The 15,743-nt window shown below is 41.1% G+C and overlaps 1 protein-coding gene across 3 annotated transcripts; it reads left to right on the top strand.

Moving 5' to 3' along the window:
• The first annotated feature begins 366 nt into the window (after window positions 1–366).
• LOC147610299 (deSI-like protein At4g17486) lies at window positions 367–6,529 on the top strand. Of its 3 annotated transcripts, none has more exons than XM_086786340.1 (5): window positions 367–979; window positions 1,096–1,383; window positions 5,810–5,890; window positions 6,150–6,245; window positions 6,482–6,529. In XM_086786340.1, exons 1-4 carry the CDS (start codon window positions 856–858, stop codon window positions 6,236–6,238), a joined length of 582 nt encoding a protein of 193 aa, XP_086642466.1. In that variant the 5' UTR covers window positions 367–855; the 3' UTR covers window positions 6,239–6,245; window positions 6,482–6,529. The 3 variants fall into 3 exon arrangements, with proteins under 3 accessions (XP_086642466.1, XP_086642465.1, XP_086642464.1); XM_086786339.1 differs by lacking the exon at window positions 6,482–6,529 and adding an exon at window positions 6,394–6,467; XM_086786338.1 differs by lacking the exon at window positions 6,482–6,529 and having other exon boundaries at window positions 369–979; window positions 6,150–6,467.
• Window positions 6,530–15,743: the final 9,214 nt, after the last annotated feature.

Raw genomic sequence — 15,743 nt, 5'->3', positions numbered from 1 at the left:
CACTAGAGTCACACTAGCATCAATAGTAACTAACATAGATCACCCACAATATTGATCTAACATGGTGCAACAATAAAAAATATCAATAAAACAAGGGTGGATTTGAACCCGACACCTCTGCGCGGAAAGGAAAGGATGCTACCACTAAGCTACAACCCGAGGCAGTCCCTTGCCTCGTTTACGACACACAAGTTGGAATTCAGAATTGAATTTTTTATAAAGTGCCTTGGCCTTCAAATGAAATCAATCATTTAAAAAAATGTATTTGCGGTGGCTGTCTTTTGAAACCTAGTACATATGGCAGCCCCGGCCTCACTCTGTCCGGCTGTGTGTGAAATCTTACTGATGAACTTTAGTTGACCAAAGGTGCACTTTCAATCTTGTTACTTTCTGTCGTGAATGCTGTCAGAAGCTAAGAATCCTTCACAGTTGAGAGAGCCAGAAACCCTAATTTCTTGCTATAGTACACACCACAACTAGGCAAAGAAACCCTAATTTTCTGAAACCCTCCAAATCCGAAACTCTCTGAAGCCCTGCTTTTCTGAAACCCTGGTCTGGTACTTTACAGAGTGCCGTAAACCCGAATTTCATTCAACAGTTCACACCACAGCCGGGCCACAAGAAACCCTAGTTTGCTGAACCGTAGTGATTTCAGAATACCATGAAACCTTAGTTTCGAAAGCCCAAGTTTTCGGCAAGTGTATTCAGAATGTACAGCTTTACTCTCTCTGGCGGGTCTCTGCAGACACTTCTGTCGCATCAGATCAAGACGAGCAGCGAGGTTGGGCAGTAATCCGACCCCATGGAAGCCAGCACTCTGTAGTGGGCAGCAGAGAGTAGTAATTTGTGGCAGAAATGCAGGCAAATTTGGGGAGCTCTTCTTACAAAGCCCCCATCTACCTGAACATCTATGACCTTACCACTCTCAACAACTACCTGTACTGGTTTGGGCTTGGCATTTTCCACTCTGGAATCGAAAGTAAGTTTCTGCTTTTATCTGTTGTACCATAATGACTCCTGTATATTGCTGCATTAGGTTTTTACCTTGATGCGAGAAACAAAGGTTTGTTTTCTATCTGTACATGATGCATGCAGTCAATGGGATTGAGTTTGCGTACGGGGCTCACGACTCACCCACATCTGGTATTTTTGAGGTCGAACCACGCAACTGCCCAGGGTTCATCTTCAGAAGAAGCATTGCCCTCGGGACCACCGAACTGTGCCCTTCTGAAGTATGGGATGTATTGGATGATATGTCATTGCTCTACACAGGTGACTCGTACAATCTTCTCACCAAAAACTGTAACCACTTCACCAACGATGTTTGTGTGAAGCTGATTGGGAGGCCGTTGCCGGGCTGGGTGAATCGACTTGCTAACCTTGGTGAGTTAAACATTGCTTGCTAGATTCTATTGTAATTGACTTGCAGTAGGGGTGTTAAATATTGATTGACAGGTATGTATACTTAGATAATTTGATTGGCTATGACAATTGTCTCTGTAGACTACTATGATATCAGATTATCGGATTCCTCGAGAGTCGAATTGAGGGGTCGAACATATAAAAGTGGCTGCAATTTTAGCCAATTCCTATGGCAGAGTTATGAGTAGAAAGAGTAGGCATGGTGAACTAGATTATGGAGTCAATTGTCAAGATTTGCTCTGTTGACCGGTTTTTCACGTCCGTAGACTAAAAGAGATGCTGGGAGCTCAGGATAGCATTGTGACTCCTCAAGAGGTGGTTGAGGTTGAGGACTTGTCTTATGTTCTAGGATTGGATAATTTACAGCATAGGTTTCTCGATTTTCTTTCTTAGATAGATTTTGTTTCTAAGAGTGAGAACGTCTGAGGAGGGGAAGTATGTGACATACCTAGTACTAATCCTTGGGATTAGTGGCCTAATCCGATAGAGTTAGGGGAGCCCTGGGATTAGGAGGAAGCAGGCTAATATGGGTGGCTAAGGTTATTATTAATAAATCTATGTGTACTAGCTATTTATAAGAGTTTGGTTATTTATAGCAACAATGGACCCTATATAAGTGAAGCATGTGTTATTATTGTACTCTTGGTCAGAGTTCGACCAAGACTATGGCTACGCGTGTTGTAGAGCATAGATCGGCATGCCAAAGGACTCTCATGGACATGTGGGTGTCATACCTTAGCCCCTGTCTCGGGAGTGGTTCGAAGCATAGAACCTACTGTTTAGCCTCCATTCCTCTTAGGAGTGGTTTGAAGCATAGAACCTACTGTTAGGAGGCGAGCTAGCCTGCATTCCTCTTAGAGGGTTTATACTAATTACTTGTGTCGTGTTTAGGAGATCCATGGGACTGTAACAGTACCGAAACACTCGCTTCACAGCTTGTTGATGCTTTGATCTTAGGTTGTGTAGAAACTTACTCAACTGAGATACCCCACATTGTATGTTCGGCCTTGTATTTGTCAGAATGCACAGCGGAAATGAAGACAACTGCTGAAGAGAGCAATACACAGATGAAAGAGAGAGAGAGAAGCTTGTGTAACTCTACTATATACACCAATAAATCCCGGAAATAATACATGATGGAGTGTGTGGGCAAGGGGCCATTTTATATGGCCCCTGGCTGTGCTGCTGGTCGGCCAGCCCAAAGTCAGCCGATAGCAGCCCATGACTAGTATATGCCCAGTTGGCCAGCAGAAGGGCAGTCGGCTAGCACAAAAATACAGTCGAGCATCACTAGATCAATTGGGCAGCACCACAGACACAGTCGGCCAGGCATCTAGGGGCAGTTGACAGTCCACACATAGCTCCAAAAAAATAAGAAAAAATACGGAGAGCGAGGAAAAATGGGAAAACACCAAATACGGCCGGGCACACCCACAACAGAGGCCCTGATATAGTGTACAGACAGGAGATGACTGCTAACACACCTTCTCAACTCCTGGATATGGAACCAACCCCAGTGAGCTTGAGTGCCGCCGGAGCATAGCCTAAGGTAGAGACTCCGCGAAGAGGTTCGCCGCATTGTCTCCCGTCGAACAATAAAGAAGCAAGATGTCATCGGCCAAGATCTTCTCACGAACAAAGTGATATTGTATCTCTATATGCTTGGCCCGGGCATGGAAGACCGGGTTCGGAGCAATAGCGATACAGCTCTGGTTATCGCACTGGATGACCGTGGGCTCCTATGGAAACCCAATCTCGCCAAGAAACCTGCGCAGCCACACAAGCTCGTAAGTAGCACAAGTAGCCCGGTACTCTGCCTCTGTAGACGACAAGGCAATAGTTGGGTATCTCTTGCTGCACCATGAAACAACTCCTGAGCCGAGGGTAAAACTGTAGCTTGATGTAGATCTCCTTGTGTCTGGATCTCCTCCCCAACGTGAGTCACTCCAACCTTGGAGTCCAACTCGTTCCTTTGTTTCACCTCCAGTGGCGTAGAAGAGTCCAAGATCCTTCGTACCCTGCAGATACCAAGATCCGCAATCCTATGTCCCAATGAGACTTCAACGGCATCTGCATAAACGAGCTCAACAGCCCCACAGGAAAGCCCAAGTCCAATCTGGTGTTCAGCAACCAGATCAATGAACCAACGAGCTTCCGGTATAGAGAGGCATTAACTGGCTCACAAGGATCATTCACTGTAAGCTTCGTGTTCGGGTCATTGGTGACATGATAGGCTTGCAGTTCTCCATCCCAAAGGCCTCAAGCAACTCATGGAAAGAATCCCCTCTAGGTTTGCCAGATCTCCAATCCCAAGAAGAAGTGGAGTAAGCCTAAATTGGTCATCTCAAACTCCTTTGACAAGGCAGCCTTCGTCACTGCAATGTGTTCCATATGACCACCGGTGAGAATGAGGGCATGCACATAAAGGATGATCAACGTGACCATGCCGCGTTCCCGAAAGAGGTATAGGTTCAGATCTGCAACTGATCTCTGAAATCTAGTTCGTAAAAAGAAGGAATCAATCTTCTGATTCCAAGCCCTGGGAGCCTGCTTAAGACCATACAAGGCCTTCTGCACATAGTCATAGGGGACGTGGGGGACGGATCCCTGAGACAGGGGAACGCCGTCCCACAACGTGCGGGAACGGAAACGAACAGGGGACGTGTGAGCCCACGCTGTAACAAGGGGACAACGATTCCGGGACGACGGGACAGGACGGTCAGCTGACCGTTGCACAGCGTTGACCAGTTTGCGACTCTGCCGTTGTGCCCTATAAGCGTTGGGCGCCCTGTAGCCATTGGGCGCCTAGCCGTGGAGCAGCCCTCCCCACTTGGCCCATGGCTATAAGAAGAGCCCCCATTGGCACATGCTATAGGAACTTCAACTTTCAAGTCTTCAAGTCTTCAAGACTCACCTCGGTCCTACTTGGCACTTGCTCTAGCCTCTTAGCTCTTGCCTCTTGGCACTTGCAACACTCCTCAAGGCTCAAGCAAGGCTTAAGGCTCCTCAACTTTCAACGCTCAAGTGGGAAGCTCATTGGCTCAAAAGGAGATGATTATGACAAGGTGCCACTCTAGCCTATGTATGGCTCTTTAACTTCCCATGCTTCCACTTATGGGATAATCCAAGGCACCTTCTAGCCATAGATCACACGCTCGAAATCACCAACCTTCCAACACTGGCGTCCCAATGTCGAGGTAAAGGAGCATAGAGGGCTGCTGTCCCGGTGATGATGAATGAGGGCAGAGAGGGCCACAATCCCGAAGTAGTAGATGCTGAAGTAAAACTGCTGGAAAGTAGCAGAGAGGGCTGCTGTCCCATAAGCTGTGGTAAAACGCTGATGATATGCTGATGTAAAAACGCTGATGATATGCTGATATAAATGCTGATGATGTGCTGATGTAAGTGTCGATATACTGTAGATGAAGGGCTACTGCAGAATAGTAGCTGTAGGTAAAAACACAACCTGTAGAGGAAGTAAACGGCCTGTAGATAAAGAAGCACCGGCTGCAGCAGGACTTGGAGTTGTGTTGTTGCGTTGTGAATAATGTTGAGTTTCCTATATATGCAGTAGGACTGCTGGTCAGTCAGGGTAAGCTGTCGGCCAGCAGCAAAGACAAGAAAAAAGCCAAAAAGACCCTTTTGGGCTGGATAAAAAATCAGGTTTACGCATGTTTTCACACATACGTGGCACCGGATTAAGGTGTGTATGTGACATCCCTTCTTGCCAAACCTGGAGCACTTGTACCTTGGATTCATTCTTGACATGGTTCATCTATAGGCTCATCTCTTAACTCTTTAGCCCAGCCACTGCTGCCACTGGAGTCTAGAAGTGTTGGCTCTTCTTCCAGCTCCTCTACCAAAGGATGGTTCCATTGCGTCGAAATCTTCCACAACACTTGTCTCATCCTCCATTGTACTAGATTCGGAGAGACATATGTGAACTGTACGTGTTTCCAAAGGAGACCATTCTTGAACAGATCTTGGCTCTGCACGGATGACTGTACCTCTTTGTCGACTTCGGAGAACTGTGCATTCTTTCCAGACTGTCCCTTGTGTATTGGTGGAATCCTTTCCCCCTAGTCTTCATTGTGGCACTCTTGCCAACGTCAACCGCCTTGGCCAAAACTACTTCATTGCTTGTACTTGGTCTCATGAAAACTGCCATCAATTAGGACAGTTTGACGGGCTGACTAGGGCTGGACCTGGCCAGCAATGTAACGGGCAGAGGTGCTCAGGAATGCCCCCTCTACCCTAGTTAAACAACATGACAAGCCTTACATTGTAATTTTTCATATTTCATTTGTTTTTTGAAAAATTAAAAAAAGAAGTGAAGAAGAAATAACCACCCCCACCCATCTGTTGATTACATGTCTTTCAATGCCAGGGGCTTTTTGTAGCTGTGTTCTACCAGAGAGTTTGCAGGTCACTGCTGTACAACATTCCCCCGAGTATCATTCATCAGAAGGTTAGTAAATATCAGCTTCTCTTGCTTTGTTTGGAAGGTATGAGACTCACCCTAGTGGCAGTAAGGGCTATGTATTTATTATGTAAATTTAATGAAATCAACTGGATTAAGGGGTTTTTTGGGCTCATTGTTTAGCTGAGCTAAGTTCTTTTTACTTATGCATTCATTGTGTATAGTTAACATTTACAATTTTAATTGCATAAAAATTGTCCACAGTTTCCTTCAAGAAAGCATGCATGTGACAGGTTTATATGTGCAGATTTACGAAGTCCTCCGACAGATCAAGAGTGGCTGGATAATTCTGATGAAGATGTGCTTTTGTTGGCACCCCCAGGTGGTGGTGTGTAGGTGGCAGGTAGCATGTTGAAGCTGACCCTTTTCAATTGTTTGAGGCCTAGGTTTTGAGGGGCGATTCATACTAACCAGAACAAGATGAATGATCATTAGTCTAGTCAATGGCACTAGCTTATGTAAACCATCTGATTGGCTTGTGTTGTTGCTAGGTAAACGAACTTGTGGTAGAGGTCCTGCCTTGAGTGGAACCATTAGACTATAATGATTTTTTTTTTCTTATTGTTGATATATGTGCAGGCAAAATTTTGCACTTGTTCCAGTAGGAAAGGTCCTTTTTTCTCCCTCTATATTTTCTTGCAATGTGCTCTAAGCAACAATAACCATAACATAGTAATCTTATTATATATCTTCATATCAAAGAAGATGGAATATAGTGCCTTTAAGCAAGAAAGGCACTATATTCCATCTCAAGAAAGCTTAAGCATGCTATGCTGCATATGGGTGTCTCCCTTTCTAGTAAAGATGCCTTCCTCTTAAGCATGCTATGCTGCATGTGGGTGTCTCCCTTTCTAGTAGAGATGCCTATCTTTGCTTACATCCATGGTTTTTTTGGAGCATTGTGCTATGATTCTTATGTCGTATCAATGACATAAGAAATGTGTAAGTTGTGGGTTTTCTCTTCTTGAGAATTGTTAAGACTAATGTTTCCCCTTTAAATTAGACTCAACATTGTCATGGTGTTACATGCCTCTAGCTGATCTATGCACCTTTTGCTTGTGAAGTCTTAAAGAAATATTTGTGTACTACTGCTTTTACTAAGATGTGATCATGCCTCCTTAGTAATTAGATTCAAGGATATAATCAACTGCTCGTTGGCTTCCTCCTAGGATCAGATGAAAGTATGCCATTACCATGGTGTGTTTTGACATGAATAGTTTGACCATTTCTCATGCTAATGAAACATAAGAGCCCGCTTACGAGGCACTGGGAACAAAAAGACACACAGCTTGCCTATGTTCACTTCGTATCATGATTAGAACAAAAGAGATTTCTCTAAATCAAATTCAAAATTGGGTTTTAAGAGAATTCAATTTGTTACCAAAACATTGCAACTTTGTTCACAAAGGCAATCAATCAGATGGGTTGGGACCACTTTTATCAAAGAGGTCTAGGATGTTAAGAGTAGCTTGGTCATTGCTAGCAATCATAAGAGTGTATACACGCTTGGGGGAAAAAGCTTGGTCCGCTATTAGCTTATGTCAGCACATCACTATACAACACTTATGAGGTCAACTTGTTTTGTAGGTAATACTGCCATGGTTACGTCAGAGATCAAGGACTAGTACAAGTCACTTATATGCCTCACAACAGTTTTGAATGGGCATATCCCTCACTGCATTATATTCACATCTTGGTGATTAAGAACATAGACATGTAGATATTTGGAATATGCATAAATCAAGATAGAGGTTTGAAGGAAAATAATTTGCCTTGCTCCTAAAGAGAATTCATATGCATGGCTTACACATGTAAAGTAAAGCTTGAGCCTCAAGCAATAGACACAAATATCTCATAAAACCACTAAATAAGATCTCATATGAGATTCCTAAACACCATGAAATTTGCAAATCAATGAAAGCATATCATAACAAATAGTTGCAAGATTCAACAAGAAGAGGGAAAGAGGGAAAGAGGGAAATAAGCTCTCAAAGTAAGCTTACGAATGCAAAAGTCCATTAAATGTAGAAAACATGGTTAATAAACAGAGCCATAAAGTAAGAGAACTTCTCATACTTATATTTTGGTCTATTCCCATATTCTATTATTGTCAATCACGTAAAACTCACAATATTAGCCTAGGTAAGTATTGTTGTTGTAACAAGCATCTATTGCTAGAAATCACTTGCTATATTGAAGACCTAGCTCAAAATGACTTTTTGTCGTTTGAGTTATACTCCTTACAACCCATATACTTAGCTAGTGTGGCCTTCTAATCCACCTTGATTTTCCATCTTCTTTCACCTTGTTGATGGTACCTTATGCAACATTGTGCACATTTGGCTACTCAACCAAGACTCAACCTATTTAGATTGTCTCAGATTGAGCTATCTTCTGAGGTGGAGAAGGTATACCCTATAGTGTGTTTTTATAAAAGTTAACAAAGTTTTTGTAACTTATGAGCCATTTCGGTCGCATTTTGAGGCTCGTTCGCATGTTATAAGGTTTTTGCAGACATCTCAAGGGAGTGTTGGCTTGAACTATCTCTGTTTTGATTTGAGGCTTTTTGAAGTGTAAGAGCATAAATTTGGTGTGTAGACATTGTGTGCATATACCACAGGTGTTACAATACAAACATTGTATCATATTTGTATGCATATGACATAAGTGCTATAGTGCAGACATTGTGTGCATATTGCATCATCGCTCCTTTTTCATTATCATCAACATTGCATCTTCGAGTTCATCATCAATAACTTGGTGGTTAGCATTGTCATCATTGTCATTGACTTTTGCATCCTTACCACCAGTGACATTTCTACACTCTTTACACTGTGCTATTTTTTATACACTTTGCAGGTCTCTTCGTCATTAGTGATATGCTAGTAGAGCCATTTTTTTAAGGGATTGAGAGTACTTGTAGATTATTAGAATATTTGCATTTTATGTTAGAGATTCACATTATTTGTAGGATGAAATGGTAGGCAATGATGTATTTGGGACACTTTATCACTTGATAAGCTTGGAGGGACCAACTACCCATCGTGGTTCTATATGATGCATTATGTATTAGTTGTCAAAGGGCTTTCGAATGTTGCTATTAGCATTAAGGTACACCTTGTCTTGCAAGTATAGGATGGTACATGTACTTTGGATAGTGATACTAGTTCAAATGTAACTATGGCATCCACCTCTATACCTCTCATAACATAACAAGCTAGGTAGGATGGCAAGGATGTACATGTATATGCATTGGTAGCACTTTCTGTCAAAAATAGCCTAATGAATGCAAAAGAAGGATAATAAAAAATAGTCAGGCCATGGTTGTTGATTGATCCATGCACCAAATGCTGAAAAGATGGAGTCAACAAACTATGCACATAATGGTTTTCATTGTGCATTGCAATTATGACCCTTCTATCCATGATGTATGCATGCCAGTGACACATCATCATGTTTGGTATTTTGATGGTGGTTCTAGCAAGAACATTACTTCTCATCATGGTGGTTCTAGCAAGAACATTACTTCTCATCATGGTTTGTTTTCACCTTCTCATGCCCATTGGATCTATAGAGCCTTCTTCAAGCTACCCCCATGCTTGATATCTTTGATGGGCCCCTCCTCTCACGCCGAGGGGTTAGCTCCATAGGTTGTATGATGATGATGATCCCATTTTGTATCACATTGCTCGAACTTAACATTCCCAACTCATAGCTCTTTGTTTTGTTTAATACCATGAGATGAGATTACATGGACATTATTGTATCAGTTTTGGTCTCATAGACCCACTGGGTCCTTTGGAGATGTTTAATATAACTCTCTCTCTCTCTCTCTCTCTCTCTCTCTCTCTCTCACACACACACACACACACACACACACGCACATCTATATGTGATCGTAGGACCCTTTGATGCCTTTTCCTTGTTTCTCTATGGTTTCTACAATCAATAAGGATTTGAAAGCCTTCTCTTTATTTATGTAACATTTATTATTTTATTAAATTCATTCATCCATGTGAATTTTTTTAATGCATTTTAGAAAATATATCTCACCACAATTTTCTTACTGATTTAACCAATTGGGAGTTATGGATTTGAGAGAGTATAGCCATTAGTACTATTAGTATAAATAGAGTTACATACAAAATTAAGATTTATGTACACAGTAAGAGACACTTATAAAATATAGCTAGAGTTACGTCAAAATTAAGCTTTATGTACACACTAAGAGACAATTATAAAATATAGATTAGGATTTGCCTAATGCTTTCTGGTTGGAAGTAGTCATGTGTACTACTTATGTGCTAACCAGATGCCCCACCACAGATGCCCCACCAGGGCCTTACAAAGATGATTATCCCTTATGAAGCTTGGACTGCCAAGAAGCCCCCTATGGTTCATTTGCATGTTTTTGGTTATCTTGCTTATTGCTCTTGTGCCTGACCACCAGCAATGCAATAAACTAGATGATGAGGTGGTAAAATGCACTTTTGTGGGATGTATCTCAAAAAGCAAAGGGCATAGACTTCACCATCTAGACAACAAAGCATATTTTAGTGAGTAGAGATGTCGTATTAAGAACCTAATCTAGTCCATTCTTCTATGCAAAAAGCAACAATATGTATGCTTTTATCCAAAAAAACAAGAAAATGTATGCTCATAGGACATCATTGATACACTCCTACCTTTGTACAATATCGGACAACCATAAATGAGGCAATTATGGATTATGCAATAATGAGGAAGGGCAACCATATTAGAGTCCAACAAGAGTATGCCCTATTAATGAGGCAATTTCAGATGATGCAATGGATGAAGAAAGGACAGCCGTAAATGAGTCCATGGGTATGCAATGATGGATTGGGAAAGGGTAGCCATACACAAGAGTATGAGGAAAGAATAGCCATATAAGAGTCCATGAGTATGCAGTGGTGGATGAGGAAAGGATAGCCAAGAGTATTCTAGAGTGGTTGGCATTTAAGAGTCCAAGATTATGCCAGAATGACTGGTATATACAGGATTCGAAAAGTATGCCACGACGGCTCGTGTGCACACATTGTGTGATAGAAAATTAGCTACTCCTTTGCCTAGCAGGACACATATCGGTTCTCATCATGCATCTTATTCTTTTTTTGGATCATGCTCTCATTGCAATATATGTAATAAAGTGGAACCTATTTCCTATGAGGAAACATAAGAAAACGATCATTCGATGTAGGCCATGCATGATCTGAGTATGACTCAATCCTCAAAAATGACACTTGTTATTTGGTAGATTTGTCTTATCATAAAAAGGCCATTTTGGTATACGAAGTGGGTTTATGCATAAAGTTGATGGTAGTATTGACCATAACAAGACAAGACTTGTTTCAATGCTGATGATGACCATTACAAGAAGGCAAGACTTGTTGCAAAGCTGGTGATGACCATTACAAGGCAAGACTTGTTTGCAAAGCTGATGGTATTATTGACCGCTCTATAAGTCGAGGCTTATTATAAAAGGGTTATGCTCAACATAGATTATGAGGAGTCTTACTAAAACACCGAGCATCCTTTTTCGACCTATTTGAAAATCAGAGCAAAACTTGGCAACAAAGCCCAAAAATTTGAAAGTTACTCGATGAACTTTCATAATAGAAAACAATGCATAGTGAGCACAAGACACAAGCAGCACATTAGAAGATCACATCAATCACAATACAAAATTGAAACACCACTCCAACTATAATTTTTTGATTCCACGGAACAATACCCAACAATATGTACATTAATCAAGACCGATCGAAACAAAATCCCCAATAATGGCTCGCAAGCAAACACAAAAACCATGTGTTGCATTGTCCACTACATACACCAAAACAAATCAAGTTGAGTCACACACATCGTCTATAAAAACATGACGAGCGTGACGTCAATCTGCATGGTCCTTCTCAAAACGTGTATCTCCAGTCATGGTGCTTGTTGTTTCTTTGTCATACTGTGGTAGAACACTTTGGATAGAAAATAAAGAATTCACATGTTTAAGTATATCGGTGTATTGCAGATCAAACTTGAATGTTCCTGTCTTTAAACATATGCATGAAGGCAACAAAAATAACAAAATCCATAACAAAATAGAGTGATAGTAGTCCCAACAAGCGCATCAAAAAACAAAGCCAAATAAATAGTAATCAATGTAGCACTGAATAAGGTCTAGATGCTCACTAATCATATGGATTCTATCCCACATGCTCATCGATATCATCATCCCAATCATGTGAACTGCTAGCCTCCCCCTGGCCTCCTTGTCTCCTAGTTAGAAGTAATGGCTGTACGTATGAAGACACAAGACCCTCAGCAGAGTCTATCGAAGCACCAATTCAAGGCAAACACCACCAGAATAATAGAACAACTCCAAATACCCTGCAATGAAAGTAATGTTGCGCTCCAAAACACCACGGATCTCCACACCCCTGAGATCCCTAGCACGACGAATCCATAGGATGCATACGAAGCGCCTCGAAAAGAGGTGCACTCTCCAAGCAATAAATCGCAGGAATCATACCTCGTCTGCGAAATGCAAAGAGCATAGAAGAGGTATATTGCAATAGGATGACAACAACCAAATGAGGCAAGAAAAATCATATATACCGAATAAATTACCCTAGAACCACCACTAAACACACTACCTCTGTCCATAAATCACAAGTCTCATAGTATCCATAGGGTGAGTGATGCATGACAATAACACAGCGCCAAACCTCCAAATCCGATACATAGCAATAGCGCTCAACCCAACCCACTGTCTCTCCTATAAAACATAACTTAACTTTTATCAACCAAATCGCAAGACAAAAGTAAATGCCTTCAAGCTTCCAACACATGGAATATTACCTCCCATCGATGTTATAATCACCAAGAGTCGATGCAGCCAAACCCACTCCATACTACACATGGTCCTTAGACACTGTATCCCACAGGGGCCTGAGTCGGCGGCACCATGTACCACTCCACCAAAAGGGAGGTCCATAAATATTAAATCAGCCCCCCCAAGAAACTGATCTCCCTTTCCTTGCATATTGTCTACCCTTGGGTGTGGATTTTTTCATGTGCTCATGAACTATGGTGTAAGATGCATTCTTTGTGCCATTTATAAAACACTTGCCAATAGCAATATAATCCCCAACAATGGCCAAACTCTTTGGACTATCCCCACATGACACATCCGAAATTGGCACATGTGGTTGGTAGACATATGTTAGCATTCTTTTAGAAATGATCGAGGTTGTTTTGCCATGAAGGGTTGGAAAAGAGTTACCATCATCATGAGCATCCTCAATATGATGTCTATCTCTGCATCCAATAAGTCCACCCTTGGCTGCTCCACAACTTTGTCTTTGTCTTACACATGCAAAATAAAGCAACAAGCAACTCAAGACAATGACCAATAGTTAGTAGATGCCTACATTAAAGAACCCGACTTACCTCTCCTTTGTGTAGGTCTCTTTTTCTCCACATCGAGAGGATGTCCAAGCTTGAAATGCTGGTGGAGATCTTTCTCTCGCTCCAAAACATGACCTTTCTCAAGATCAATCCACTAAGGGCACATCTCCAGCTCCCACTTGGATAACTTATGCATACTTTGGGGTTACATACACAATGCCTCATTGTCTAGAGCCAACCATTTCTTTGCTCTTACAGGCATGACATCCAAATGACCCCTTTCTTTCAAACACACAAAATATCTCAAAACATTGAAAAGCAACACATGATTGAGAAAGCATCTTTGAGTTTAAAAGAATGTAGAATTTTCTTAAGAACATTTCCAACCACTTGAAAAAAAAAACAACCTATAAATCAACCTCTGGGTAGCCATCTGGACCATGTCAGACTTCTTTGTTGCCTTTCAGCACTCTTTTTTTCCCTTGTGTCTTGGCCTGTCTCAAGAGGGAAAATTTGCTTCCTCTTCTCAATCTTTATCTCCTCGTAATAATCATAGAGCAAGCAATCATTGTGCACTACCAAGCCATTAGGCTCTTCCATAAAATCTTTAAGGATAGCATTTGTCCCTTGTAAAATCTTTTCAAGAGTGACCTCTTTTCGAAGCCAGCTTCAAAGCAAAAAGAAATCACATCACAAAGGAAAGCATGCATATGACATGATTGCAGGTTTTGAAAATTGCAAACAACTAAACATAAATAGCTATAGAAAACCATGACTTACTTTCTGTAGAGACATGATCTCCGTGTACAAGGCCAAACATATTTTTGGTTGTCTTACTTGTCTCCAATAAACCCAACCAAAAGACTTTGGACTCTATTGGTACATCACACAACACTAATAAATTAAGCTTCTCCACCAGTGTTGCGAAGCTATTCACATCCCACTTTAAGGACCACACTTTAGCCCACTGCCATGCATCACCATGCTTTGGATCAATAATGTTAAGGATCTACACAAATGGATATCATTCTCAACACACTATGTCCAAAATTAACATTGTCTTGAAACACAAAGAGTCACTCTATATTAATCTCAATAGAAATGAAATTCACCGTTGCAAAACACACGACAAAATACCTTCCCTATGCGGTCACCATATCTCGTGGCCAATTCCTCTATCTCCTTAGTGGCTTTAAATTTTTTCACCTCATCTTCTCCCATGGTCAAGCTCACTTGCTCAAGATTTTTGTTCAAGGCTTGAGTAATTTATACCTTCACATAACATCGAATCTCAGCACATGACAATTTAAAGCAAAGAATGAGTATCAAACAAATCTTAAGCTATCAAATACTCACATCATAAACAAACTTGCCTAAGTATCTATGAGTAAGAGGGTACCAAGGCTCAGCTCCCTTTGTATTCTTATTTCTAATCAAATTTATTAACTTCCTATCTCTCTCTGGCAAATCTTTCATGTAATCATCATGATTGGCAGCATTAATGTTGGCACAATTCACAATCTTGTCCCGCAAGGTTGTGGTCACCAAAGCATGAGTATTCATGCTTTAAAAAATGAAGACAAAAAAATTACAATTTACTCGAGAAAAACACCACATGATCAAGATATCAATCATAAATTTTTATGCAACTTACTAATTCATCATTTGAAGGCTTGCCAAGGGAGCAATCTCGCTCACACGTGTAGGATCAATGATTGTACACAATACATGGTGGTGCTTTGCACTTGTTTGAGAAAATCTTTCTTTGATGGCTTGTTTCCAAGCCATTGTACGATGGTTTCCCTCCCACACATAAACACCCTACTCATAAGGATGTGCAACTCCAGTCTACTTCTTAACTCCTCCTCAAACTCCATGTTGATGTCATGCCAAATAGCATCACATCCACTAGTAATCTCCTCATTCACATAGGTAGTCTCTTTTTCACATGTCCAAATGGAAACTATAGATGCTCCCTTTTCTGGAACATATCTCTCTTTGCCAAATGCAATCTTTAGACTAGAAACATCTTCCCTTAAACCCCTAACATGGGCATAAGGAATAAGTCTACACAAAGGCAGGACATTAAAAATAGCTAAACAATCTAGTTATTTGCATGATATCCTCACCTTTGTCAATGTAAATCTTATTCTCATCTTTGTTATCCTCCAATGGAGGCACCTCCAATCTCATAACATAAGGCACAATCTGTAAAAAAGCGCCCACACATTTTCACAACCTTCCAAATACAAGCTTGCTTTTCTACATAAGAAGAAAAAACGGTAAAAAAGAAACCACAACAATGTAAATAAAGTTAAAATCCATGGTGCCTAGTATGAACTACATCTTTATAGCCCAAGAAAGCTCCATATCACCACATAAATACATTGCTAAAGACCTACCATCCATGTGGCCCCAA

This window comes from Cibotium barometz, chromosome 49 (genome assembly GCF_041138505.1).
Source record: "Cibotium barometz isolate CiBa-2024 chromosome 49, ASM4113850v1, whole genome shotgun sequence".
Classification (NCBI taxonomy): Eukaryota; Viridiplantae; Streptophyta; class Polypodiopsida; order Cyatheales; family Cibotiaceae; genus Cibotium; species Cibotium barometz.
The sequence above is the reverse complement of the archived record's forward strand: the minus strand, read 5'-3'. Positions and strand labels throughout refer to the sequence as shown.